The sequence below is a fragment of the Emydura macquarii genome, unplaced genomic scaffold (genome assembly GCF_026122565.2).
Source record: "Emydura macquarii macquarii isolate MOO-44397 ecotype Brisbane River unplaced genomic scaffold, CSIRO-AGI_Emac_v2 contig_2369, whole genome shotgun sequence".
NCBI classification, from domain to species: domain Eukaryota; kingdom Metazoa; phylum Chordata; order Testudines; family Chelidae; genus Emydura; species Emydura macquarii.
This window is the reverse complement of record NW_027132506.1, coordinates 285,873-310,542: the sequence shown is the minus strand read 5'-3', so window position 1 is coordinate 310,542 and position 24,670 is coordinate 285,873. Positions and strand designations below refer to the sequence as shown.

Genomic DNA, 24,670 nt, shown 5'->3' with positions numbered 1-24,670 from the left:
CCCCTGCTCCCTGGATGGGGGAAAGCTGGAACCCAGAGGAGTCTAAAACTGCAAAGGGAGCAGCCTGCTGTGGAACCGGTGCACTGGCAGGAACAGCCTTGGCAAAGCAGAGAGAGAGGAAGGGTGTTCAGCGGACGGCTTCGAGGAGATTTTAGGGGAGGGGGCCTGGGACTTTGAGAATACAGCTTGGCAGGGAGATGTGAAAGAAAATGCAATGGAGCAGGAGATGCCCAGAAGAGGGCGCGCGCGCACGCACGCACACACGCACGCACGCACACACCCCCCCCCCATATCAACCATACCATCCTGAACCAGGAGAGTGTAATAAGAAGAACATAAGAACAGCCATACTGGCTCAGAGCAATGGTCCATCTAGCCCAGTTGCCTGTCTGCCGACTGCAGCCAATGCCAGGTGCTTCAGAGCGAACAGGGCAACTATCGAATGATCCACCCCGTCATCCATGCCCAGCTTCTGGCAGTCAGAGGCGAGGGACAGGCAGAGCAAGGGGTTGCACCCCTGCCCATCCTGGCTAATAGCCACTGATGGACCTGTCCTCCATAGTGACAACCACCTTCCAGAGAAAGAAGCAGCTAAAACAAAAATAATTTTACAAACAGCATGCTGCGCATTACTAGCTTATAGGGCCCTGCCACATATACACGCAGAGCAGGGGCGTACCCAGACTGGAGAAATATGTCTAGTACACTCTAAGCCAAACAACCCATTAAACCATAAACCAGCTGGAGAACGCTACCTAGCCCCATTGGAATAACGGGAGGTTTGCACAACAGCCAATGGCAGGAGAGGACTTAAGGCCTCATGATTGAATGGGAGGAAGTTATTACGGGTAAATTACCTGCTGCATCCACAACAGCCAATGGCTGGCGAGGCTCTTGGGCCATGTGACCAAATAGGAGGCAGTTACCAGAAGATAACTCACTGCATCCACAACAGCCAATGGCAGAGAGGGTGTTTGCTGGGGTGCTATGAAACTGACACATTCGGCCCACAACGGTCACTCACCTTGATGTAAGTGTCGAGGGCCGGGTGGACACGGTTCACCGCCAGTTGGATGGACAAGGGGGTGGTGAATGGGAAGGTCGCCAGGACCACATGGCTGGGAGCCGGGAAGGAGAAGATCTTGAAGCCAAACTTCTGGAAGAGTCGGATCAGCTCCTCAGACGGCTTCTCCTCCCCCTCACTCAGGATGCAGCCCACAATGCAGCGGCATTTCTCAGGTGGCACCTAAAGAAATGAGTGAATGACACGTGGCATCAGGGGAAAAAGCCTGAGAAGAGTCTCAGCCGCCTAAGTTTTCATAAGGGTCTACATCCACCTGCCAGGCATAGGTAGGGGAGAGGCTGGAGTCACCCCCACAGGACAGGAATAACACACCTAAAGGAAATGGGGGAGCAGCTGCCGGAGGTGCTCCAAAATGCTGCACATTGGCAAGCTGCGCCCTGCGGGGGGGGGACACAAAACTGGTCAGCTGCTCTAACTGCTGATGAATCTGACCCACAAACAATATCGATTCACCCAACAAGGAAGAGACAAACATAGGCAAATAGTAGGGGAGTGTGCATTAGTTTTATGTAAATTTGATGTAAAATAGATGCAAATTAGTTGCCAATGCAGCCCTCAGTCGGGTAAAGGTGGGGCACCCCGAGAACATGTTGCTGTGGAGCTGGGCCAATCAGAGGACACCATTTGTTTTTGTACCTCCTCCTGAAAGCTGATGACCTGGGCGTCAGCTTCCCCCCCAGGCAGGCAGAAATAGCACCTTCCAGTCACGGATACATGAATGCCGCCACCTTGTGCTAGGGGAGCATGGCCCCCATTTCACAGCTGGGGAAAAGAAGGCCCAGAGGGTGAGGGACTGACCCCCAGCCGCCCACACAGCAAGTGTCAGAGCCAGGATCAGAGCTCAGGAGAGCCTGGCTATCCATCCTTTGCCAGACCACGCGACTCTCCCTGAACACGGAACGGGATTGCAGTTTTACCTCTTGTTGAAAGCAGGGGACTCAGAATTAAGAGGCGTGAATTCCATTCCCAGTGCTACCCATGGCTCGTCGGGTGACCATGAGCAAGTCACTTAGCTGCTCTGTGCCTCCGTTTCCCCATTTTACTGCCTTCCCCTCCTGTGAACCTGAATGCCTGCAGAGTGAGATCTTCAGATGGAAAGCAACAGAGACGAGCAGAGCACGAACGCTATATTCTCTTCTCAGCCCTCTGCAGTTGTGGGCTCATTTGTTACTCTTCTTCGCAAGAGCCAGACAGATTAAGCGACGACAGTATTAAACAGGACCCAATGAGCTAGCACTGATTATCTAGTGATGCTGACTATTTATGTTAATGGCAACAAGTGAGTGACAGCGGCAACCTCTACACAATCTACCCTCTCCTACCCTGCTAGCCAAGAACCACACGGTGCAGACTGGCTTTTTAGGAATCTGCTGGCTGAATATTAAACAAACCCCTCAAGTTCCCAGGGCTGCAGTCCAGAACCAGCGCTGCCATCTCAGCTACGTGCAGTGCCTTAGCTAGCCTACTTTATTTTACCCACTGACTGGCATATTAATTCGGCCTAGAGAATGTGGGAAAACTTATTTTCAGTACTTCCTAAGCAGGCAGCTTCAGACACAAATGGCAGGACATGTTACTTGCCCGGGGGAGGTTGGTTGGAGAATGGCTTTAAGCGGCCAAGTAATGTCACGTGCACAAATCTGGCATTTGATGCAGGGGCCCAGTGAGCAGAGCTAAGAATGATCTGGTTTCCATTGGATCGGGACCAATTCATCTCAGCATAAGTGGGTGCTACTCCCGATGAAGTCGGCATTCACCCTCCGATGACAGAGATGGATTTGGATGGTGGAGTGTTGGGGAGTGCACGTTGGAATGAATGGGAAGGACTCCTGTTAGCTGCTTTGCCTGTACCACACACTGGTTTTGCACCCCGTGACTGCCAGACAGGCCTACATGGGAAAGTCATGTGTGCCTTTCCCAACCTGCTCTTGACTCAGACCACACACTGTGCAGAGTCCGAATCCACCCTTTTCTTGGGCTCAGCTTTATTGACAAAGAAATTAACCATAACATAGAAATGATCAGCTCAAACCCTCTCCTCCCGCCTTGGCTGTTCGTAGGGTTCCCCACTCAACACTGCTCAGCCCACACTCTGGATCCTCCCTCTCTTCTTTCTCTGTAGCCAGTCCCACTTCCCTACTATTCCCGTGGGTTATGGTCACCAGCAGATCCAACTTCCTCCTTTCCCAGCAGGACCAACAGCTGCTAACAGGGCGGCACATTTCAGACACACATTTTCAGCAATGTCATGTGTATCAATTTTACAATCAACAGACAGCTGATGGATAAGTGAGATCACTGCTTCAGTCACCACTGACTCCGGCCCGCAGCCTTGATGCCCCCACTTACTCTAGGCTGCAGCTAGCTGAATTGGCCCCCCAGAATGCTAACACGGACCACACACAACAACCCCATAGCACTCTGTGAGACTCAAAGAAACAGTGCTCCAATGTGGCTAACCAAAGAGCAGAAGCACTTAATCAATTCGTGGACAGGCGAGGAAAAATGGCCATGAAAAGAACATCTGTTGGTTCCCCAAGTCAAGCACTCTGAAAGGAAGAAACACCAGAATGAAGATTACTTGGTAAGTATTATTACCGCCCGCCCCAGTTAACAGAGAAGGAAACTGAGGCACAGAGCAGCTTGGCGAGTCAGTGGCAGAGCTGCGAACAGAACTTCAGCGTTCTGCCACCAACCACAAACCCAGCCTGTTTCTTCTCAGAGAAAGCTTCCCCTTCGCTGGCCGTCGATGGATGTTCAGAGCAGAGCAAATGTGTGGAAAAACAGCAAGAGGTTAAGGTATTCGCCACAGAGTCAAGCTTGAGGGAACCAGACAAAACACACCATTTAATTCTATCTAAGGTTCTTCTCTGGCCCTCATCATCACCACACCTGAGCACCCTTCAGCCTTGACTGTATTTATCCTCGCAACCCTGGGGTGAGAAGGGCAGCATCGTTTTACAAACGAGGAACTGGGGCTTTGTCTACACTAGCGCATGTGTTGGCCATGGGTGTGAAAAAACACGCCCCGATGGACAGACGTTTCACTGACAAAAGCGCCAGTGTAGGCAGCACTACATTGGTGGCAGACGCGCTCCTGTCCACACAGGTACCGCTGCTCGCTGGGGCTGGTTTAATTATGCCAGCGGAAGCGCTCTCTCCCGCCGGCCTAGAGCGGCTACACGGGAGACTCTGCATCGGCGCAGCTGTGGCATGGTAGCATAGACACAGCCTGAGGTGCAGAGAGGCTCTGCGACTTGCCCAAGTTCACTCAGGAAGTCTGGCGGAGCAGGGACTTGAACCCAGATCTCCCAAGTCTAGTGCCGTAACCACTGGACCATCTTGCATCTCTTCCATGATCTTCCTACAACCCCCCATGGAAGCGTTCAGCAAATATAGCTCATGGCACTGCTGCTGGTGGGGTCAGGCCAGTCTAGCTGTCCTCAGCCAAGAGGACTGTGACCACCGACAGAGAGAGTTTAACGCAGGGCACATGGGGTATCCTAAAGGACTGCTATTGCATTCTGAACGTTGCCTGTCAATGCTCTATTTCTCCATTAGAGAAACTGGGATCCCTGTTAAATGCTGCAGCATGAGCCACACAGCAGCCTCTACAAACCAGGAAGGGTTATCAGTCACTCTCTGGACCCAGGGGAGATGGCTTTAGACCCACTCACTTCCCTGGGTGCCCAGAGGGCAGCTGTCAAACTCTTGGGCCCCATCAGAGAGCGAGCCTGTCCAACTTCCTCATCTGAACGCTTCCCAGCTGGTGGGTGGGCTCAGCTGAGCAGAGAACTGCATGGGTCACACTCCCGAAGGGGAAACCAGGGTGCTGGCTACCGGATGAGAGGGGCAACAGAAATGAAGGAGAACAGGGGCCACCAGGCTAGCCGGGACGCTGTGCCCTTTGCCGGTTGGTTTGTGGCCCATGTGCAGCGCGCGGCAGGTCTCAATCCAGTCCCCTCTGCGGAGACGCCCGCATCACACGACAGCAGCACGTTCGCTAGCTAGCGCAGCTGGGTACCAGTGTGGTGCCATCACCATCGTACCCCCGCGCCTGGCGTGTGTTTAAAAATAGAAACAACAACAATCTGTCTCTTTTGCTTCCTTTCCAACCTGGAAAAGAAATCACGTGACTGACAGGGGCTCGTGTGCATGTGTGAGCAGGACTCACTGAGGGGACGCCCAGCTTCAGCCATGGCTGCACGTGGAGCACGGTGACGCCCAGGCCGGTTCTCATCTCATATGCAGTGTAGGGCCAGCCCCCTGCAAAGCTCCACCTCCCGCACTGCTGATCAGCAGGTCATTGTTCTGGCGGAACACAGCCGGCCTGGGAAGTCACGGTCATGGAGGTAGAGGTGATCTCTGAGATAGCCTGGGCCACTCCCCCAGATGGCTTGAGCTGGCGCTAGAATCAATGGGGCAGGGCACGTGAGCAATGCGTTTGCTCAGGAGACGGTGCTTTCTTGGGGGTTGGTCCAACACTGCGGAACAAACTCCTTCCTCCAGGAGCTAAGACCCTCCACTAACTTCCACTTCACCGCATGACACACGTCTTCTCTCAACACTTCCAAGGGTGTCTCCATTGTACATTACATTGTTGTTAAAAATAGAAACAACACCCCCACACACGTACACACTCACACACAGTTTATCCTTGGGGAGGAGAAGAGAGAAAGGCAGCACCATGCGCGGCCGATGGTAGTAGCATCTCTCAATGCACTTCTGGCAGGCACTTAGTCTGATACAGAGAGACTCAGAGGCAAGGAATTTCATCAACCCATGAAGGAAGCAGAGAGACTGTTCTTCTGCTGTCAGAGAGGCAGCAAAGCCATGCCCACCAGAGCAGTGGTTTTCAACCTATGGTCTTAGGACCCCGGGGAGTCGGCAAACTATGTCTGAGGGGTCCGCGAAAGGTTGTCGCTACCACAAAACGGCAGTTTTCAACCTTTGGTCCGTAGACCTTTGGGGGTCCTCAGATTACGTCTAAGATTTTCAAAAGGGTCCGCACCTCCATTTGACATTTTTTAGGGTCCGCAAACGAAAAAGGGTTTAAAACCACTGCACTAGAGGGTCTCCAGATCGTTTCACGAACCCCAACTGCCTCCACCCAAGCCCAGAACATGACACTTCTCATTCAATCAAGTTAAGACCACCACCTCTGGGACGTTCTCAGAGACCAGAAAAACAGCAAGTCACAAGCACAGCAGCCTCCTTCCGAGAATGCAGCCCATTCAGACGAGAAGCCATGGAGGCATTGATCACAAGCAGGGCCACCACCTCTGATCATGGCCCCTCTCCTTCCTGGGTAGAGAGCACCTGGGTGAGGCCCAATGGTGGGTGCGGGAGATGCACGGTTCTCAAACCCAATGATATCCTCTTCAGGAGACTGCACTGGGTTTGTCTACTTAAGAAGCTGCAGTTCTCCAGGGTCCCTTGCCCACACCTGGAGAAATGAGCCAGAAGGCCCCTGAAGAACAATGCACGTAACCGTTCTGGGGAAGCTGCTCCTAGACGCTCATCGCTTTGAACCCCTGTGTTGACAAATGGCTCCAGAGCGCAGAGGAGAAACAGGGTCTGCAGAGAGAGACAGGGCGGTTGGGGGGAGAGAAGAGACAGACACAGTAGTGGAAAGGAGTGAGGCAGGCAGGGCGCTTGGATGGGGAGAGGGACAATGCATCAGGGAGCTCAGAAGGCAGAGTTCTCACGCACTCCAGGCAACTCTCTGAGTCAGTGTCCAAGACCGGGGCTTGTCAATCACACTGCAGAGGCATACAGTGGGGCTATCACACAACAACCTCAGGCAACCATCGGTCAAATACCTGACATTCCTCCTTCTCCCCCCTCAGCCAGGCAAATTGGTTCATCCATCAGAGATCAGACAGCAGACATCACAGACAGCCTGCCGACCTACGACCGGCTGCTTCCAAACCCTCAGATCTCTGCCTGCTCCCCCACTCGGCGTTCCTGCCTCCAATGCAGACAGCCAGGGCAGCGCGGCCATGGGACGTCGCACGAGACACATCCGTCACAGCTGCACAGTCCCACCTTCCCTGCTGCCGCAGGAGCCCAGCAGGCAACGGAAAGGCACCCGTGGGAGCACAGCTCTTCATCAGCCCCTGGAGATACAACAGAGCCGAGAACTCAGTGGGAAACAGGCCGGCTCAAGGTCACGGGAGAGGGTCACGCAGGCAAATCCAGCCCCACAGGGACCAAAACTGAAGCGTCTTGGTCGGTGGCTCCTACATGAAATGAGTTGGTGGCTAGTTCCAAGGGGACTGGTGTCCACATCACACAATCACCACAGTGACCCTTGCTGTCAGGCTTAGCAGAGGTGTCAAGGACTGCCTGGGCCCTGGAGAAAAGTATCCCACCGTGCCCCACGGGACGGGATTGAGGCATGGGGGCAGAGCTGCCTAGGAATGCTTTGCACAACTACCACCTTTGCTCTCCCTCTCCTCTGGCAAGAGGACTTCAGGCTGCAGCCCCTTTCGGCCGTGCTGAATTCACTATGCCTGGGAAGCAGAGATGACACCTGTGCCTTCTTGGTCCCTGGTTTCTCCTTTAACTACAGCTGGCAAAGGACTGAGAGCTAAGCCCTGCAAACTCCTACCACCTCAGGGGACAAAACTTGCCTGCATCTGCTCAAATCAGCCTGTGATTCCCTGGTGGGGATGCCACGAGTCAGAGGGAAGGTGTAAATTAGACCAGTGTGTTACAGTGGACATCTCTAAGCCCTCTCTCTACAATACAGAAACTCAGAGACCAGTTGGTAGGGCGGTAATTATGCAGGACACCCCCCCGCTTGCAGGAGGCATGAGTCAAAAGACAAGGGGCAGCGAGGCAGGCGTGGTGCGCTCACCTGCTGTGTGATGCTATGAAAGGGGAGAAGGGCCAGGATGCAGAGGCTGAGGGCCCGGCAGCACTGGGCCTGCTTCCCCACCAATGTGGCCGGCAGAGTCTCTAGAGCACAGCCCTGGCCTCCTCCGACCCGGGCTCTGTTGGAAACACCCCCAGCTGTTCTGTTCCAAGGAGGACCCAGCTAAACACGTCCCCCAATGCTACCCACAGAGCTGCCTGAGTCCAGCCAGCCCCCAGATTTTCCAAAGCGATCTCAGCCTGGTTCAGCTCAAAATTATGCCTCCAATGTTGTGCGCGCGCGCTCTCTCGCTCAGCTGCAGCTACAGCGGAGCCTGTGCTGTTCTCCTGCAGCAGATCTGTACCTTGCAGGACTCCTTGCCCTTCCTTCCCCTCACTCCCACACATACCTAGAGATGCACTTTGATGCCGCAGCATAAGAATATCCTTTTCTTTTTTATAGAAAGAAAAAGAAAAAGCAGCTATAACGTACAAAGGGACTCTTGGAAGCAATGCTAGCTATTGCTCCACAGAGCAGAGAGCTGGTTTAAACAGCACACTGCCGCCCCCACGTGCCACACAAGGGACCTGCTTGCAGAACTCCGCTGCGGAAAGAACACTACATTTTCTTCAGACCATATTTTTGGAGCTAAGCAGAGAACGGAGCGCAATTTTGTAAAGGAGAGCTCAGTGAGAAGCATGTCGACATTGGTAGCAGATTCCTGTCAGAAAGAGATTAACTACTAAACGGATTCGTATATGGACTGCAGCAAGCTCCTGGCCACTTAGGATTTCAGAGCTGTCACTATGTGGCAAACCAAGGCCACTTGGAACTTTATGGCAACAGAGGATATAGAACTCATCAGATCCTACCCTGCTTTCTCCAAAGCACTGACCACGTGAACCGCGGGAGACTCTGTTAGCAGTACAGGGCCTATGACACATAGCTGAGCATTCTGGATTCCCTGCAGCAGAGGGCAGCATTACACATTCTAGCATTAGGGGAAGGAACTCGACTCCCCACTTCACAGCCAAAGCTGCTTTTTCAAAGGTTGATATCCAACTGCAGAACCCACGGAGGGGTTCACACTACTCCACATGCTGTCTGACGAGACTGGGTAAACATACTGCGAACACTCTGTCCAGAAGGTGTGACCATTGTTTCTATAAGTACGTGAAGGATGTAAACCCCTGGAAGGAGAGGATTTATTCAGTCCCTTAAGGTATAATTAGGCATCTTGGCTGAAATTGAACAAAAGAACAATTTAGGCTGAAATAGCAAGGAAAGCTTGCTATATGCCTGTGGAAATAGTCTCCCAAGGCAAGTTGCAGAAGCCCCACTGCTTGAATCATTTAGAACTAGACAAAGCAAGTGGAGAATAGTCTGCAGGGTCCAATCCTGTACTGATTCCTGGGCAGATGGGCTCAGTCATTAGTAGTTAATTGCTGATGAGCGGCTCGACTCCTCATCAGGCACAAGTGGGGATCTTAAAAGCAGAGAAAGATGGAAAAGAGGTTTCCTCACGCGCTGTCGCCGCAGGGCTCTGCCACCATTCCAAGAGGGTTGCTTTAAGAAGTGACTAAAGAGCATTTCAGCAGAGGCCAAGCTCCAGGGAAAGGAAAGATCCTTTCAGTCCCTTTATTTAAGTGTTCACAGTTCCTGGGTTTGTTTGTTTGTTTGAAATATATACTGGTTTTTATTGTAACGGACAATATTTAGTTATTATAAAAAAACTCATATTAGAAATGAAAAATAATACATCAAACAGGAAAGTCCTGACGGAGAACAAAAGAGGCCTGAATACATTCAAACCCAATGTTTCTAGAAAGCATCATTTTTACCCTCTCTTCCTAGGAGGCAAGCAGGCATTTCTGGACTGTTTTGCGGGGCAGATAAAACAAAGATAAATAGCGAGTGAAGTAAATTCAGCTGTGAGCAGAGAGGATTTTACTCAACCAAAAGCAAACTGCTAGCGGCACAGCCTTGGCAGCTCACTGGGGTTTTTTAAAATTTGTAAGTGAATTTAGCAGGCAATCTTATGTTTACTTTGAATAATACACACATCAAGATAGCCCTGCGGCTTTGGCACAGCAGTTCAGACCCTTCTCCAGCAGGTGGCAATACTGACCTATAATTGGGAGTAGCCTCGTAGGTCCCAGGATAACAGTGGGAGATCTGAAGAAGAGCTCTGTGTAAACACGAAAGCGTTTCTCTCTCACCAACAGAAGTTGGTGCAATAAGATATTCCCTCCCCCACCTTGTCTCTACAACTGGGATTGAAAGTATTCAATTTTAATTTGTGTCAAAGATTGATATTTTGGGGTTGTTTTTTGTTTTGCTTTCGCCCCCAAAATAAATTCCTTCGCCATCACTCTGAAAATATGATGCAGGAGCTACTAATGGTGTGCGTCTGTTGGTCAGTTAATGTCTGCAGTAAATAATTCGGCCTTCCACGAGGCTGTCACAGCAGGGTCAAGGGCAGCCAGACCAAGTAGTCGGACCCAGAGTCCACAGTCATGAGACAGGAGTCAAGAGTCGGCCGGGTCAGGGCATTGGATGGTCAGAAACAGGAGACAAACCGGAGATCGCAATCATGCTGCAGATGCCAGGAGTCACACCGGGTCAGGATGCCAGGAAATCAAGCCAGAGCCGGAACCTGAAGCACAAGGCACAGAAGTCTAGAGCAGAACAGAGCTCAGTTTTGGGGCCAGGCTTTATTAACAAAGGTCACAAGGAAACGCAAGAACTCCCCCCCCCCCCCCCGGCTCCCAACCCTCGGCACCAGTTTCTCCCCACTCCAGCCTTCCTTGCTGGCTCCTGCTCTGTGCGGGCTGTCTCCCAGCCTCGCCTGGGAACGGAGCAGCGTCTCTTGCTGTAGAGCAGCTCACAAAGCCTCCTGCTCCTCTGAGCCTCTCCCTGCTTTCCATCACGTAGCACCTCCAGGGCTTCCTACCTGGAAACTCCCTTCTCTCAGCTCCATGCCCCAAGGCAGATTTTAGCCACATGACTTGCTTCCGCTCATTTCCTCCACCTAGGGAAATGATTAAAGAGTGTCCCAGATGGGGCGGGGCCCATCTCCCCTTAAAGGGTCAGACATCCTGTGACGGGACCTCACTTCTCTTTGACTTCAAGAGGACTGTCCACGCAGGAGGGTTTCCAGGATCAGGATCAGGACCAGTCTGATGGCAAATAACGAGCCTTCTTTTATGCAAGTGTTGCTACGAAAAGAGGAGAGCAACCCCACGCCTTACTGGCAGGAGCGTGCCCCGGCAGAACGTGGTGCAGAGGTTTCTCTAGGGTGGCGCTGAGGAATGCAAAGACACTTGGAGCTCAGCAGGCTACAAAGCAGGTGGGCCTCTCCTTTCTGACCAGGGCCGTCCTACAAGGACCCTGCCTGCTCACACACACTGTGCACAGAGCTGGCATGTGCAACACAGAGAGAGAACGGCCCACGGCATGCTCATAAGGGACAGGAGGTCTGCCACTGAAGGGCAGCACTAAGGCCAATTCTGGTCCTCAACTTTGCTTCTACAGCACCTTCCCTGCGAAGGTCTCACACCACCCATCCTTTCTGGACAGTCTGAAAGATCCGCTAGACACACGCAGCAGCCACCTCGCTGACTCCCACCCGGGGCCAGGGGAACTCTTCGCAGAGAAACGACACCACAGTGAGGAGCGACAGCCAGAGTCTTGGAACCAGGAGACCTCGCCGCAGCGCTCGGCAATTCCCTCTTTGCTCAGAAGCAGGGCAAGACCATGGGGCTCCCGGCAGGACTTCCAGGGTTAGGGGGTCGGCACAGAGAGAGGGGGCTACTTGAACGAAAACATCCACCGAGGGAAATGTACGAAGCTGTCTTTACCCCACAGCTCTCCCTATGGCACTGAAGCTCACTGATGTCTTCCAACAGGAGGCCCAGGAAGTCTTCAGCCAAGGCGTGGCAGGCCACGCTGCATTCTCGTCCCTCTGTTCGAAGCCCACAACTGCACTCCCCTTTGTTAATAAGAATAAGTGGGGATTAAGAGACCTTGTGAGAGCACTCATTGTTCTGCCAGCTTCTCAGATTTCCCCAACAGCCAGAGGCCTGCTGGCAAAGATGGGGGGCAGGGGTTGGCGATGGGTCTGCTTCCAGCAGCCCTTCCAGCTGCTCTTTAGAACTGGATAAAAGAAACCACCAGGGCTCGCAGCCAAGTCTCTGTGAGCTGGGAAAAGCCGGGGGAGGGGGACTGGGCATGTGGTTTTCCAAGCTGGATGGCAGTGGAAGATCTCTCTCGCTGAAGCACACAAGAGGCTCGGGCCTGGGCAGGATGGGAAGAGAGCACCAAGAAGCCTCGGACCGTGGCCTCTCCGACTAATCCATTACCATCAGCCAGGCCCAATAACAGGAGAGACCCAGGCCGCCTCAGCGCAACCTCCCGGGTACGTTTGCTGTGCTCAGCTTCCACCCCTGCTCCAGCGTCCCACCAGCTGCAGGCCTCCCTTCCCTCCCATTCCTCTCTGCACCCAAGCCTGGCTGTTTTGGAAGCAACGGGGGGAGGCTGATGAGGATTCACTGCAGGAGTTAGAGTGGGATGGAGGAGAGCAGTAACGGCAGTACTCTACCCACATTTCACCCACAACCTCAGATTAGGTGGCTGTTTCTGTTAAAATAACGAAATAGTTAACGGTCCCTTTCACTTGCCATCATTAGACTTCAGAGTCAACACCTCCTTCAGATGGATGAGGGCAGCTCACTCCTGCCTAGAGACCAGACACTGAACCACCTGCACAAAGCCCAGGTAACTTTATAGACAGGATCTAAGGGTGGCTGTGGGGAAAACAGTCTTTTCCCAGCCAATGCCAGCAGCTTGGCCGAGTGACAATGCAGGCAATCCACTGTTACAGCCACGTGCTTTGCCAGTAGCTGGGAGCTCTCTGTGCCCCTCTGCGAGGGTTGAGGACTGCGGATTCACAGAGCTGCACCCCTCCGTTCCGAGCGCCTCTATGCCACCTGCACCCTCCCAGCCCTGCGCACCACCGTGTCCCATTCCTACTGGAATTCGGCCCTTGAAGCTACTGATCTACTCGGACTGCAGACTCAGCGCCCCTCATGCTCATAACGAGGTCCGCCCCGCCAGGAGACTAGAAACACACGCCTAGATGTTCCAGCTCCAAGTAGACTCCGAAGTCTGGTTTTTGACTCTTTAAAAAGTGGCCTGATTTTCTACGATGCTGAGCCCCCGGCAGATCCCACTGCCATAAACAGAAGCTGCTGGGAGCTCAGCCTGTTTGGAAATCAGGACCCTTTGCAGGCACCTAACACTTCCTTAGGAGTCAAATGTTTCTTAAATGAAAGCTTTGAATCTGCAGCCACTGAGACAGTTGGCAGAGTGCATCGCCATCTACTGGCGCAGTGCGGGCCCTGAGAAGTGCAGTCCCCCCCACAAACACGCCTCACCATTCAATCCAGCCTCTTCCCACCACTTGGGCTCAGGAGCAAACAGCCGGATGCAGAGCTCAGAAGGTTATTTTGCTGAGTCCTCAGCACGGCTCCATGCCCACCCCCAGGCCGCCAGTCGCTGGGGGAGCAGAGCTCGTGTGCAGAAATAACAGTTCCGCAATGCAATGCGTCTTAACGATATGTTTCCACCCAGCGATCTCTTGAATCCGTCCAGACATGTGGCGTCACCTTTTCCTAGCAACCACACACACACCCAGACACACACACAGGGTGGAGAGCATCTCTGGCTCGCTGAGCCTTTCCTCATCTGACTCCAGCACTGGTATTTTGGAGCCGATCATCCCGCAAATAAATCTGACTATTTTCCACCTAGATCCCCCTCTGGAGCAAGACTCTTTTCTACTGGTGCAGCTTCGCAGACAAGAGCCAAACAACAGCCAACAGCAACACCCTATTCAAAAGCGGTTTCTTTATCTGGCAGGAGAGGGCAGGCAGCTGCCTTTCCTTTACAGGCCGGGCACGGGCAGAGAGCTTTGTTCATGGGGGCAGATGCCATAGGGAATTTTTCAACAGCGTGGCAGTATCTTGGCCCAGCATGTCTTTGAAAGTCTGCTGGCAAGCACTGCAGTGCTGGGCTCCAAACAAACTGCACTGTGACTGGAAACCAACCAGGTCTCTCTGGCAGGCTCTGTTACCCAGTAGCTGGAACAGAGGAATGCGAGTCAGGAATGCCAGGTTCTATTCCTAGCTCTGCCATTGCCTTGCTGTGTGATTTTGGACAAATCACATTGCCCCTCTCTGCCTCAGTTTCCCCTTCAGTAAAACAGGAATATCTCCACCTGTTTCACACGAGTGCTTTGATGCACAATTCATGAGTGTCTGAAGGTGTTTGGACGGACGCTGCTGTAGAAGTGCAAAGTATTATTATTTTATTAATAATAATATTGTAAAACCCCGGGCACAGTGGGGGGCCCTGATCCTGCCCAGGGCCCCTGGGCACTACTCCACTAGAAATAATAATTCCCAGGAGACGCTGAGCTCACACAACAAGCACTGAAATCAAAGGGCGGTTGTGGAGCTCAGCCCCATCCAGAATCACATCCTGAGTGCCGGTGATCAGTGACAGATGAACAGCTCAGTGGGGGGCTGACCTCAGTCCCCCCAGATCAACCAGGAGACTGGAGAATCGCTCCTCGCTGGAATTAGTTACCCAAGGGCTCTGCTGTGTGTGCACCTCACCCTGCACCCTTCTTCCCCCTGGAGACCCACCTCGCCTCTGTGAAGCATGTATCCTGTTCGGATCACAGGAGAATGATCTGACGTGACCAGAGCCAAACAGATCCCAAAGCAGCGATGACTGTGCAGACTGGACCTGGGGACCCTGAAATGCAGCCACCTCTGGGACGGAACAAGGAACCAACCAAGTTGAAGGGAAGACTGCATCCCATTAAAGCTGGAGGGGGGGGGTTCAGGAGACAATGGGCTGGCCCAAGAAAGATCTCAATGAGCACAAGCGATCCCACTATGGGTCTCAGGCAACACACAGTCCCTCGAGCAGCCTTAACAGCATGCCCTCTAGTAGTGGCTCAGCGGGAAAAGTGGTGCCTGCGGAAACACCAGCCTCTAGGTGTTCCCTGACACTCTCCCATCCAGGTACGGAACCGGCCCAACCCTGCTGGGCCAGCGAGATTTGAGAGAATCTCCACCCCAGGGAGATGGCTGTTCCCACCTGCGCTAGGGTACAAGAGAGACCCTTGCCTTTCAGATGTGTCCCCCCGCCAAGTCCAGGAGAGGGATAGATGGAAGGATACATGGATTTCTATGCTGGTCCAAACCTGCGGGTCTCAGGGCACCTCCCAGATCCTGGGATTAACCCCACCCCCAGCCAGTCCCTGAAGCTAGCAGAGCTGCTGTCGCAGGTGCCTGTCTGAGATCAGTGGTGGGGTGACCCAGAGGGTTGTGCTCAGCTTAGGAGACTAGCCTCAGGCAGAGGCAGCACAACCGAGCTCGCCACACAGCAGCAGCAGGACTGGAGGGGACGGCAAGCCCCAGCTCCAATTGCTCCTCGCCCCAGCAGCAGGACCAGAGGTCGGGTGGCAGTGTTCACCCCCAAGCCACCCCGACCTCCAGGAGGGCCAGAGAGGCAATGGACTCTGCCCCTTTCGTGACCAGGCAGAAGGGGGAGGGGGGAAGCTCCCGGGCTAAGCCCCAGACTCACTCCATCGCTGAGCAGCTGGGCGACAAAGGCCTTGTCTTCCCATGCAGCTGCGCTGCTGTCGCGCTTTAGTGAAGACGCTACTACGCCAAGGGAAGAGCTTCTCCCGTCACTGCAGTTAATCCACCTCCCCGCGGGGCAGAAGCTACGTCGGTGGGAGCAGCTCTCCCGTCGACTCTGCGCTGGCTACACGAGGCACTAGGTCGGTATAACTGCGTCGAGTAGTTCTGCTGCCATGGGCCTGGCGTATAGACCTGGCCTAACCTCTGGACACTGAGGGGGAGTTTCAAAGGCGCACAAGTGCCAGGGAAACTCCAGCCACGGAACATCAGAAGCCGTCCCAGCAGCTGGAGCCCCGAACCAGCGTACAGTGCAGCCTCAACCCAGGCCTGCCCACTCTCCACCTCTCCCCACCCCCTTGGCTCATCAGCGGTTATCCCGGAAGGGGGGCGCCTTACCACGCTCCAGTCGAGGTAGATACTCACTTCTGCATCCTGGGACCTCCTAGAGGTCCCCGTTCTGGGCCACACTCTAAGATCTCAGCTCCCTGTTGGACTCCTTAAAATCTCTGGGAAAAAATGCAGTGACTATCTTCCAGGAGACTCCCTGACACACCGGCTTTGCCCGTGTGTTATCATGCTTTGCCACGTCCAGCAGGCCAGGCCACTGCACACAGGCAGCAAGAGGGGGTGGGGAAGGATGATCTAAGCAGGGAGGTGCCCTTAGTTTGAGTAGTTCCTGAGGGTAACCGCCCCAAGACAGCAGTGAAGTCACCATGGGGACAAGGGATTGCTCACTCTCACGTGCCATGGGGCAATGGAGATATTAACCAGTGGGCAGCTGCTGGCAGTTCTCCTGGGCCAAGCCCAGCTGAGGGGCCGTTTGGGGCCAACACCTCATGTGTGTCCAAATGGGGCTGGGAACCACAAGACACCTGAGGAAGAGCCACGGGATACCACAGCACCATGGGCTCTCCACAGATGCTGGGGGAGCAAGGATTCTGATTCAACAGGCCTCAAAGCAGGGGCACCAGAGATCCCCCAGCAGAGAGGAACAGACAGATTCGTCCACTGGCCGGGGCTACACATTGACCCCACTGAGGGCTAGGAAGGGGAGCAGGGGACGTGTGCAGAGCCCCATCTCTCAGCTTACCCAAGGGCAAGAAACCCTGTTTGAACATGGGAGGTAAAACTGGGGCCTGCCACGGCGATGGGGCCAGCTGGCGAGGAGGGGGCAGAGCTGGGGGGAGGAGGGACTGGCTAGATGCCTGGGTTTGCAGAAAGCAGCTTTCAAAGGCACCTTTGCGAAAGTTTCCTAACAAGATGTGTTGAGCGCTGTTTGCAGACCAGGGAGGAAGGGAGGCTGTGGGCAGACCACATGGGGGCGGGGAGGCTGTGTGCTGACCAGGGTGCGGCTGGGAGGGATTGAGACATTTTGTGCAGACGTGACCAGAGCAGCCCTGCTGAATGAATGTCACAGGTCTTTGGAAGCTCTTTCCTGGCAAGCTCCAGCTAAGCAGTGGCTTAATGTAAAGCCCACTGACATTTTGCTGCTTCTCGCTCTTCCTACACACTGCGAGTCCATGCTCTGGCAGTAAGAGGAGAGGCCTGAGCTTTCCCAGGGGCAGGGCCCTGGGTAGCTGTGGCACAGATGCTGGGGCTGGACGGGCAGATGGAATTGTCCCAGCTGCGATGCAGGTCCCAGGAGTGGCTCAGCTCATCGGCTGCTTTCAACACCCAGAAGGTCTCTTACCAACGTGGTGTTATGACCTGCCCCAGGGTAACCAACCGTGTCCGCAGGAGAGGTTCAGGGTTACTGCCGCTCTGCCCAGCCTGCTTGTAAAGTCCGCTTTGGCCATTCATTCAGTAGGCGGCGCTTCCTGCCGCTGGAGTTAATGTTGACCCCGCTGCCTGACCCCAGCACATGGGTGGGAGGCTCTGCGCCTGGAGGAGCTGTGTTTTTCCCTTAGGTCCTGACCATTTATAGTCACCAAGGCCTTTGTGGCACTAGCCCTCACTCCTGGCCCAATTCTAGCTTGGATAATTCCATGCAATATTCGTCTTCATTTCTGGTCCTAAACTGCTGCGCAGTGTTGCTGGGCACTGTTAAAAGCAGCCACGTTCCACCCCAGAGGTGGCTGAAGCGGGCTCCCAGACATCAGATAACACCACTAAAAAACACCTCAACTGATTTCAAAGGTTTGTCCGTATCTGTTGCCGGGAGGGGGACGGAGGAGTCAGCAGGCAGATAATGGGTGGAAACAAGAGGACCCACGTCTGCCAAGAAAGCAGGGGGTTCCCAAGAGCTCCAGCCACATCCTCTCTGCTCATCCCAGCCAAGATCTGACAGCTGACCCAGAGCCTGTGTTCCTTTCCTGCTCTGACTCAGACCTCCAGATACACACTTTGCTGTTCAAAGAAATGCCGGTGCTGCAGGAGCCTTCCACCGGACAGTTCTCCCAAGAGCAAATTCCTTGGCCAATACTTGTGCATGCCCCCATGGCTATAACTAAAGAGATTCATGCTGGAATAAGGGTTGTGTCCTCCCAACAGCTCCGGCTGTGAAATTATTACCCTCCGGTTCCTGATGTCATGCTGAGTGGACATGGGAACAAAGACAACGTCAACGATCCCCTGTTCCAGGCCCAACTGCAGAGGTAAGTCAGGGAAGCAGAGGGCTGACAGCTGCAGCAAGACGGGTGAGAGGAAGTCTGACAGGCTGGGCAGCTGGGCCCTGTACTGATTTTACTGGTGCCACTTGTGGAATATTCATTCGTTCCCCGTAACTCAAGAGGCACCACTTGTGAATGCGGGGCCAACTCGAGAGCAGACTCCCGGGGCCTCAGGAAGGGGAGATTATCCACAACCAACCTATTCATGTACACTAGTCGGCAGTGGACCAAAAAGACGACGGTTTCCAGCAGCATTTACAATCTGGTAAGTACTTAGGTCATAGCACGGGCAATCAGACACTCAGATCCCCTGCCAGGCCCAAATCCTGTATCCCACTTGGAATCCCTCTCCCCTTCTCTTGGCCCAACTGTGCCACTCTTTATAAGTGGCAGAAACGGTCACCAACACATATTCCCTGCCATCAAGCCAGCCTACGGGGTCTATGTCAGCCCACTTCTCTGCTCCCGGCCTGGAGGCATGTCAGGAGAGGGATGTTGGCAGTCAGGCTGAGCGACACATTACAGCTGTCGAAAGGTACCACCTGCCAATAATAAAACAGGGGCAGGCATCAGACCTTCAAGGCAGATTCCTGCAACACAGGGCCAGCCAAGCCAAGCAAAAGCTTATCGGTCTAAGCCCGTAGTCCACCGGCCCAACTCCCCAGCACACACACACAGAGCTGCTGGCAGGTCTCCCCCACATTCCTGACAGGTCACATTGGTTGTGGCTGAATCACTTGTGACACAGTGTGTCTGTCACAGGCAAATGCCCACAAGTTGTTGGTCTCTAGAGTCACTGATGCATGTAACAAGTCAGTCAAGCATCTTTCGTAACCCCCTGGGAAGTAAGATGCAGGTTAGCTTACTCCTCTGGCTATCTGGGCTGGATCAATCTTGGAATCCAAGGTACTAAACTGCTGACTAGTGTCCATTAGACAGCAAACCTCCCCACTTTCTGAAGAGTTTGAGCCAGAGGGAACCATTTTATTATACAGGGAAGCCTGTAACAGGCTTAGAATCTTATCAGGACTCACTATCTGATCTTTCAATAGGCAAGCGACAGCAGAAAAGTGCAGAATAAAAGTCTCCTGCACTTCTAGGGAGAGAAATCATTTCAAACATCATCTCGCAAGCCAGAGGTGGGGAAGATTAGAGAAGAATCAGAAACCAGAAGGGCACGGGCAAACGTAGTGGGCAGGGCCCAAGCCTAACTTTTTCGGGCCCAGTACAAACTTGTAATACGGGCCCCCTCCCACACACATACCACAATCCCTCATCCCATACGTACAATCTCATGAGCCATGAAAATTTTTTTCCTCATGGTAATGGGGGTTGCAGCCTGGACCGGGCCGCCCAGGGCCTCTGGGCCCCAGTAAAGTGTACCCTTTTTCCCTCCCATGTGGGGGGCCTGGTAGTGGGATGAAGAGATGATTTGCTTTTAGCCAGAAGGAATATCAAATAGCGACCCAGAAGGGATGACTAGAAGATCTAGCATCCAGTGCTTTACTCTCACGGTGTAGGACACCAGCACCACTCCAGAGAGAACTTCAGGGCGTTCTATCCAGCAGAGGCCATATGGAGATCACGCCTATTTCTGCTGTCCCAGCAGAACTCCTCAACGCTTGCACTTGGTCCTCCGAAGCCTCCAGCCCTCAGAGTGCCTCCATTGAAACTCCATGAGACCTGGCCCAGAGGACTAGAGACTCACCTATAGGGACTAGTTGTAGGCGCCCAAGGTCCCACCACGTTGGGGCCTCCCTGCCACACACAGACAGCCTTGCGGCGCATATTTCAGAGCTCTGCCCAGCCCACACTGCTGCGCGCCCCTCCCAGAGGAGTATTAGCAGCATTGCTTACAGACTTGGCCAGCTCCAAAGAGCTCCCGTCCGGTTCTTACCGCGCGAGGGTTGTCATAGTAGACGCCAATGGAGCAGAGCTTCGGAGAGATGCTGCAGCTCTCCGTGAACAGCTTGCCACACTCGCTGTAGGGCCCCACGTTGAACTTGTATGCCAGGGTGATGTTGCGGATGGGGGACGAGCCAGCACTCACGACCACCTCCGAGAAGAGCCCCGAGTAGATGGCAAAGCCAAATAGAGTCAGCAGCAGGAGCACAATCAGTGCCCCGATGAGTCCAAAGAGCACCCAGTCCGCCATGGTCCCGGATGCCTCAAACTCCCCTCACCAACTGCTGGCAATGGGAGAAAGAGAAGAAGAATTAAGCCAACTGTAGGAGACAGCAGTCTGCTTCAAACCAGCCACCCTCCTCTTCCAATTCCTCTTCTTTCCACATAGCTGATGAATAAGTAAAACAGCAGCTCAGGTCATCTCAGAAGCACTCAACAAATTAACAGCACATCCTTTGAACCCATTCAGTGTTTGTAACCCTACACAAACTGTGACATGTGGCTGCCTCTTGGGAATGAAGAAGTTAAATGGCCAGGGGATTGCCAGGCACAGTTTGTCATCTCCCAGTTACCAGAAGACCACTGATGCTCCACCCCCTTTCCCAAGATGTAACCAGGTGAAACCAACAACTAACCAGATTGGGAATCCAGGACACTGGCTGATTTATTTATGGTGCAATGGACAAGGCAGAAGTTTAAGGACATCAATGAAAGAGATCATTTGTTTCCCATCTCACCTACCGGCAAAGAGCTTTGTGGAAGAGGCCCACTTCTTAAAGAGAGCTGGAGTATAAGCAACATGACTTTAAACTGCTTCACGTACCTCTCTGGATCAGATCACTCTAATTGTACCAGAGCCAGAAGATGCAAAAGGCACCATTTAATAGGTAACACCCCATACATTAAAGGGGCACTGTCAATGTAGAATTGTTTTATTTTTTTACCTGCTTTTTAAATCTGAAAGAGCTTTTAAAATCGTAACTGACTTTCCACCATTTATGCCATTTGTTTGCTGTCTTCTCTTCACTGTGGGCACTAAAACTTGGGCTGGTTTTCACACACAAGTAGGCTGCTATTGTGTTTAGCTTTCCAGCACTTCAGGGGGAAGCTTCAACTGAACACAATAAAGAAAGAAAGTTTAGATTTTCTTTTCCCCATAACCTCATTTCTATGCTCATGGGATTTTGAATAGAAACCAAATTTGGGACCCAAGTTAAACTCAATGGCATCCCTTTAACTACATTGGACACATTTACTTTCCCTGAAAAAAACAGTTCCACCTTAGCCATTTGTTTATTCAGCCTTGCAAAGAAAAAAAGGTACATCTTCACATAGATCACGAAAGTCCAATCCCACTGCTATCCACACCAATGCAAGCAGGGTCAGGACCAAATGCTTCAAAGTCAGCCAAATCCTTCCCTGGTCTAACTCCACTCACTTCAGTGAGGTTGATCAGGGGGAATCTGACCCACTGTGTCTTATGTTCCTACTCACCTGAAAGACAGAAGGTTAGAGCTTAGCAACAGCTCATGGTCTCTGCTAGACTTCTGATCGAGGATCCACATCCCTAAAACAGGAGGGAGATAATAAAGGTAATAACGATACTAATAACTGCAGCATGAAAACAACCCCGCCACACACACTTCAGAAATAAACAGTCATTCCAACCACGTTACATGTGTGTTGTTGTGCTCCCTTTTGAAAAGGAATCAGGGTCATTTCCCCTGCCCCCTTGAGATGAACGTTTCCTTAATTTGGGATTGTTTAGCCACATCAGAGCTGGTGGAGGAAATGGAACTCCATTCAGAAAGAGATCACCTTGGAAAGCTGCAGATCTCCGTGCAGGATTTGAAAGGAATTTAAAAATAAAGGCAAAAGAGATTTCTTTCCAAAATCTAAGATACAACATTTCATGACAAGAAAGGACTATTGAGCTACCAATAGTGTAGGGAGGTGCTCTGCAAACCTTTCAGCTCCACCAATTTAGCTCAGGATATGTTCACACTGTTGCATCTGGGAATGCACCACCCAGCACAGGAAGACAGATTCACACTAGCTCTGCTCGAGCTAGCACACTAAAAATAGCAGCGCAGCGAAGTAGCACAGCAGCCGTTCAAGCTAGCCACCTGACTCCAAGCCTGCCCAGACCTCCTGGGTACCTACTCAGGCAGCTAGCAAAGGCATGAAACTTCAGCCAAATTCTGCTGTCGGTTAAATCTGGGGCAAATCATAGAATCACAGAAGACTGGGGTTGGAAGGGACCTCAGGAGGTCACTGAGTCCAACCCCCTGCTCAAAGCAGGACCAACCGCACCTAAATCATCCCAGCCAGGGCTTTGTCAAGCCACATCTTAAAAACCTCTAAGGATGTAGATTCCACCGCTTCCCTAGGGAACCCATTGCAGTGCTTCACCACCCTCCGAGTGAAATCTACAGTAACTCCATTGAAATCAATAGTTATTTTGGACTTACACTCAGGTAACAGGGTGCAGAATTTGGCCCTATGTTTTTATTTGTTTCTAAAGCTTACTCAATACAAATGTTAGTAACAAAACCACACTGACTCTATCACACCCACACACGTAAGCCTCACACAAAAGAAAGAGAAGAAAGCAAGGTTGGCACACCGAACAACTGAAACAGGGCTACAATCTGTGCTTTTCAAAAAGTAGCAAGAGACAAGTGAGCCGAGCCACTAAGTAGTTAATCAGCTCATCCGCTGCAGAGAGACTATTGACAAGCATAGAAACTGGAATCTGTTATCAAATCACATTCACTCTTCTCTACTCACACAGCTGTTTAGTTTCTTCCAAGTTCCCAACCTGTCCTGTTTATTGCAGTTGTGTTCTGCTTCCTGGTTCACGTGCACCAGCCTGATGAGGTCACAGCACTCCTGCACAGACCAGGAAGCTAACATGCATTTTTCCTTCCATTTCTTAAAGAGCCACTGATGCTTTATGGAAAACTTTGGAACAATTCACTTTGGAAGCAGTTCTGGCTGGGTGTCGATGTTCGATCCAGGGGGCAAGGGAAGGGAGTAGGGGGCTGTTTCTAGGATTCCCGGCATCAAAATAGATTCTCTGCTCCTTTTGGAGTTTGCCCACTCCCGGGTCTTATTCTGCACCTGAATCGTAATCTCCTGTGACAACTGTTCAGCTAATTGTAATGACACAAACAAAGGATTATGACTTCAGGTACAGACTAAACAACTGGTGTGGAATCAGTCCTTGGGCCCTGACGCCATTGGAATCAAACAACACTGGTTTCAAATCAGGTCTAATCACATTTGTTGCTAGCCTGGTTTTCTTGACCAGCACAGAGTGGGATTTTGTATTCAAATGAGATCCATGCTAGCCCTAAAATGCTACAGACTCTCTGGGGCTTGCCTTAAATCAGTCCAATGAGGGACAAAGAAACATCTGTGTTCACAACCAGAGAAAGTTCAGGGTTTTTTATTTTAAATACTGTTCGGGATCTACTGAAAGTTGCCCTCTACGGAGTCTCACACACCCAGGTACCATGATGAGGGGTGCTAGATTAAGAGCACGGAGGAGAGCCCAGGGCATGGGAGGGCAGAGCTGAGGGATTATCCAGGGATGATCAGTGCAGGAGAGCAGCCCAGGAGAACTCTGCATGCTGATCGTTGGCTGCTCCGCAGAGATTTCCTCCGCCTCACACCGAAGAGATGCAGGGAATCGTTGGGGTCTCCCTGGATTGGGGTTTTTTTTTTCCTGGATTCGTCAATCGCGGCCCAGCAAGGCTCGCCCCACGCCCCGGCACAGCAGAAGCCGCTCGGCCCGGCTCCCCGCTGGCCCAAGGAGTTGGCCTCTGCACGTCGACCCTCCGCCCCGGGAAGCCCTGCGGAAGCAACGATCCCCCGTGGGACCGAGCATGTCCGAGCCCGCACTGACCCGACCCGCCCCGCCGCGCGCCGCGATCCACGGCCGGCGCCCGCTGTCGATCCCCGCCCCAAATCTCCCGCCCCTCCCTCGCGACCCCCCGCGTGCCGCGCTCTCCCCCGCCCGGGGGGGGTCTGTTCTATCAGCTCCCAACTCACCGCGCGGCGGCGGCGGCCGCTCTGGGTTCGGGCTCGGCCGGGCTGAGTGAGGAGACAGGCTGCGCACGGGAGCGCGCCGGGGCCGGCAGGCGGCGCGTCCCCGCTTCTCCACTGCCCCCGCACGGGAGCGCGGGCGCGGCCTGCCTGCCTGCGGGAGGGGCTCCGCGCTGGGCGTGGCCCTGCCCATCCCTGAGGCGGGGGAGCGACGTCTCTGGGATGGCCCCACCGCCCCAGCCAAGGGGGCGGGGGTCCGTGAGGTGGTGCCATCTGACCCCCAGCCAAGAGGGCGGGGTCTGTGGGGTGGCCCCTCTCTGGAATGGAGGGGGGTCCCTGAGGTGGTACCGTCCGACCCCCAGCCAAGGGAGTGGGGGTCCCTGAGGTGGTACCGTCCAACCGCCCGCCAAGGGAGCGGGGGTCCCTGAGGTGGTACCGTCCGACCCCC

The 24,670-nt window shown here is 53.2% G+C and overlaps 1 protein-coding gene across 5 annotated transcripts in view; it reads right to left on the bottom strand.

Annotated features, from left to right (window-relative positions):
* TEX264 (testis expressed 264, ER-phagy receptor) overlaps positions 1-24,340 on the bottom strand; it is a 101,822-nt gene extending 77,482 nt beyond the window's left edge. Inside the window, exons 1-5 of one of the 5 annotated variants that reach the window (XM_067561164.1) lie at positions 24,229-24,340; positions 21,667-21,739; positions 21,117-21,286; positions 20,165-20,456; positions 1,025-1,246 (exon numbers count right to left, since the gene is read on the bottom strand). In XM_067561164.1, coding sequence (XP_067417265.1) covers positions 1,025-1,246; positions 20,165-20,422 — 480 coding nt within the window. In that variant the 5' untranslated portion in view covers positions 20,423-20,456; positions 21,117-21,286; positions 21,667-21,739; positions 24,229-24,340. Of the gene's footprint in view, positions 1-1,024; positions 1,247-20,164; positions 20,457-21,116; positions 21,287-21,666; positions 21,740-22,962; positions 23,465-24,228 lie in introns of those variants that run through there. The other 4 variants (XM_067561159.1, XM_067561162.1, XM_067561160.1 and 1 more) reach the window with 4 other exon arrangements.
* Between the last annotated feature and the right edge of the window lie 330 nt (positions 24,341-24,670).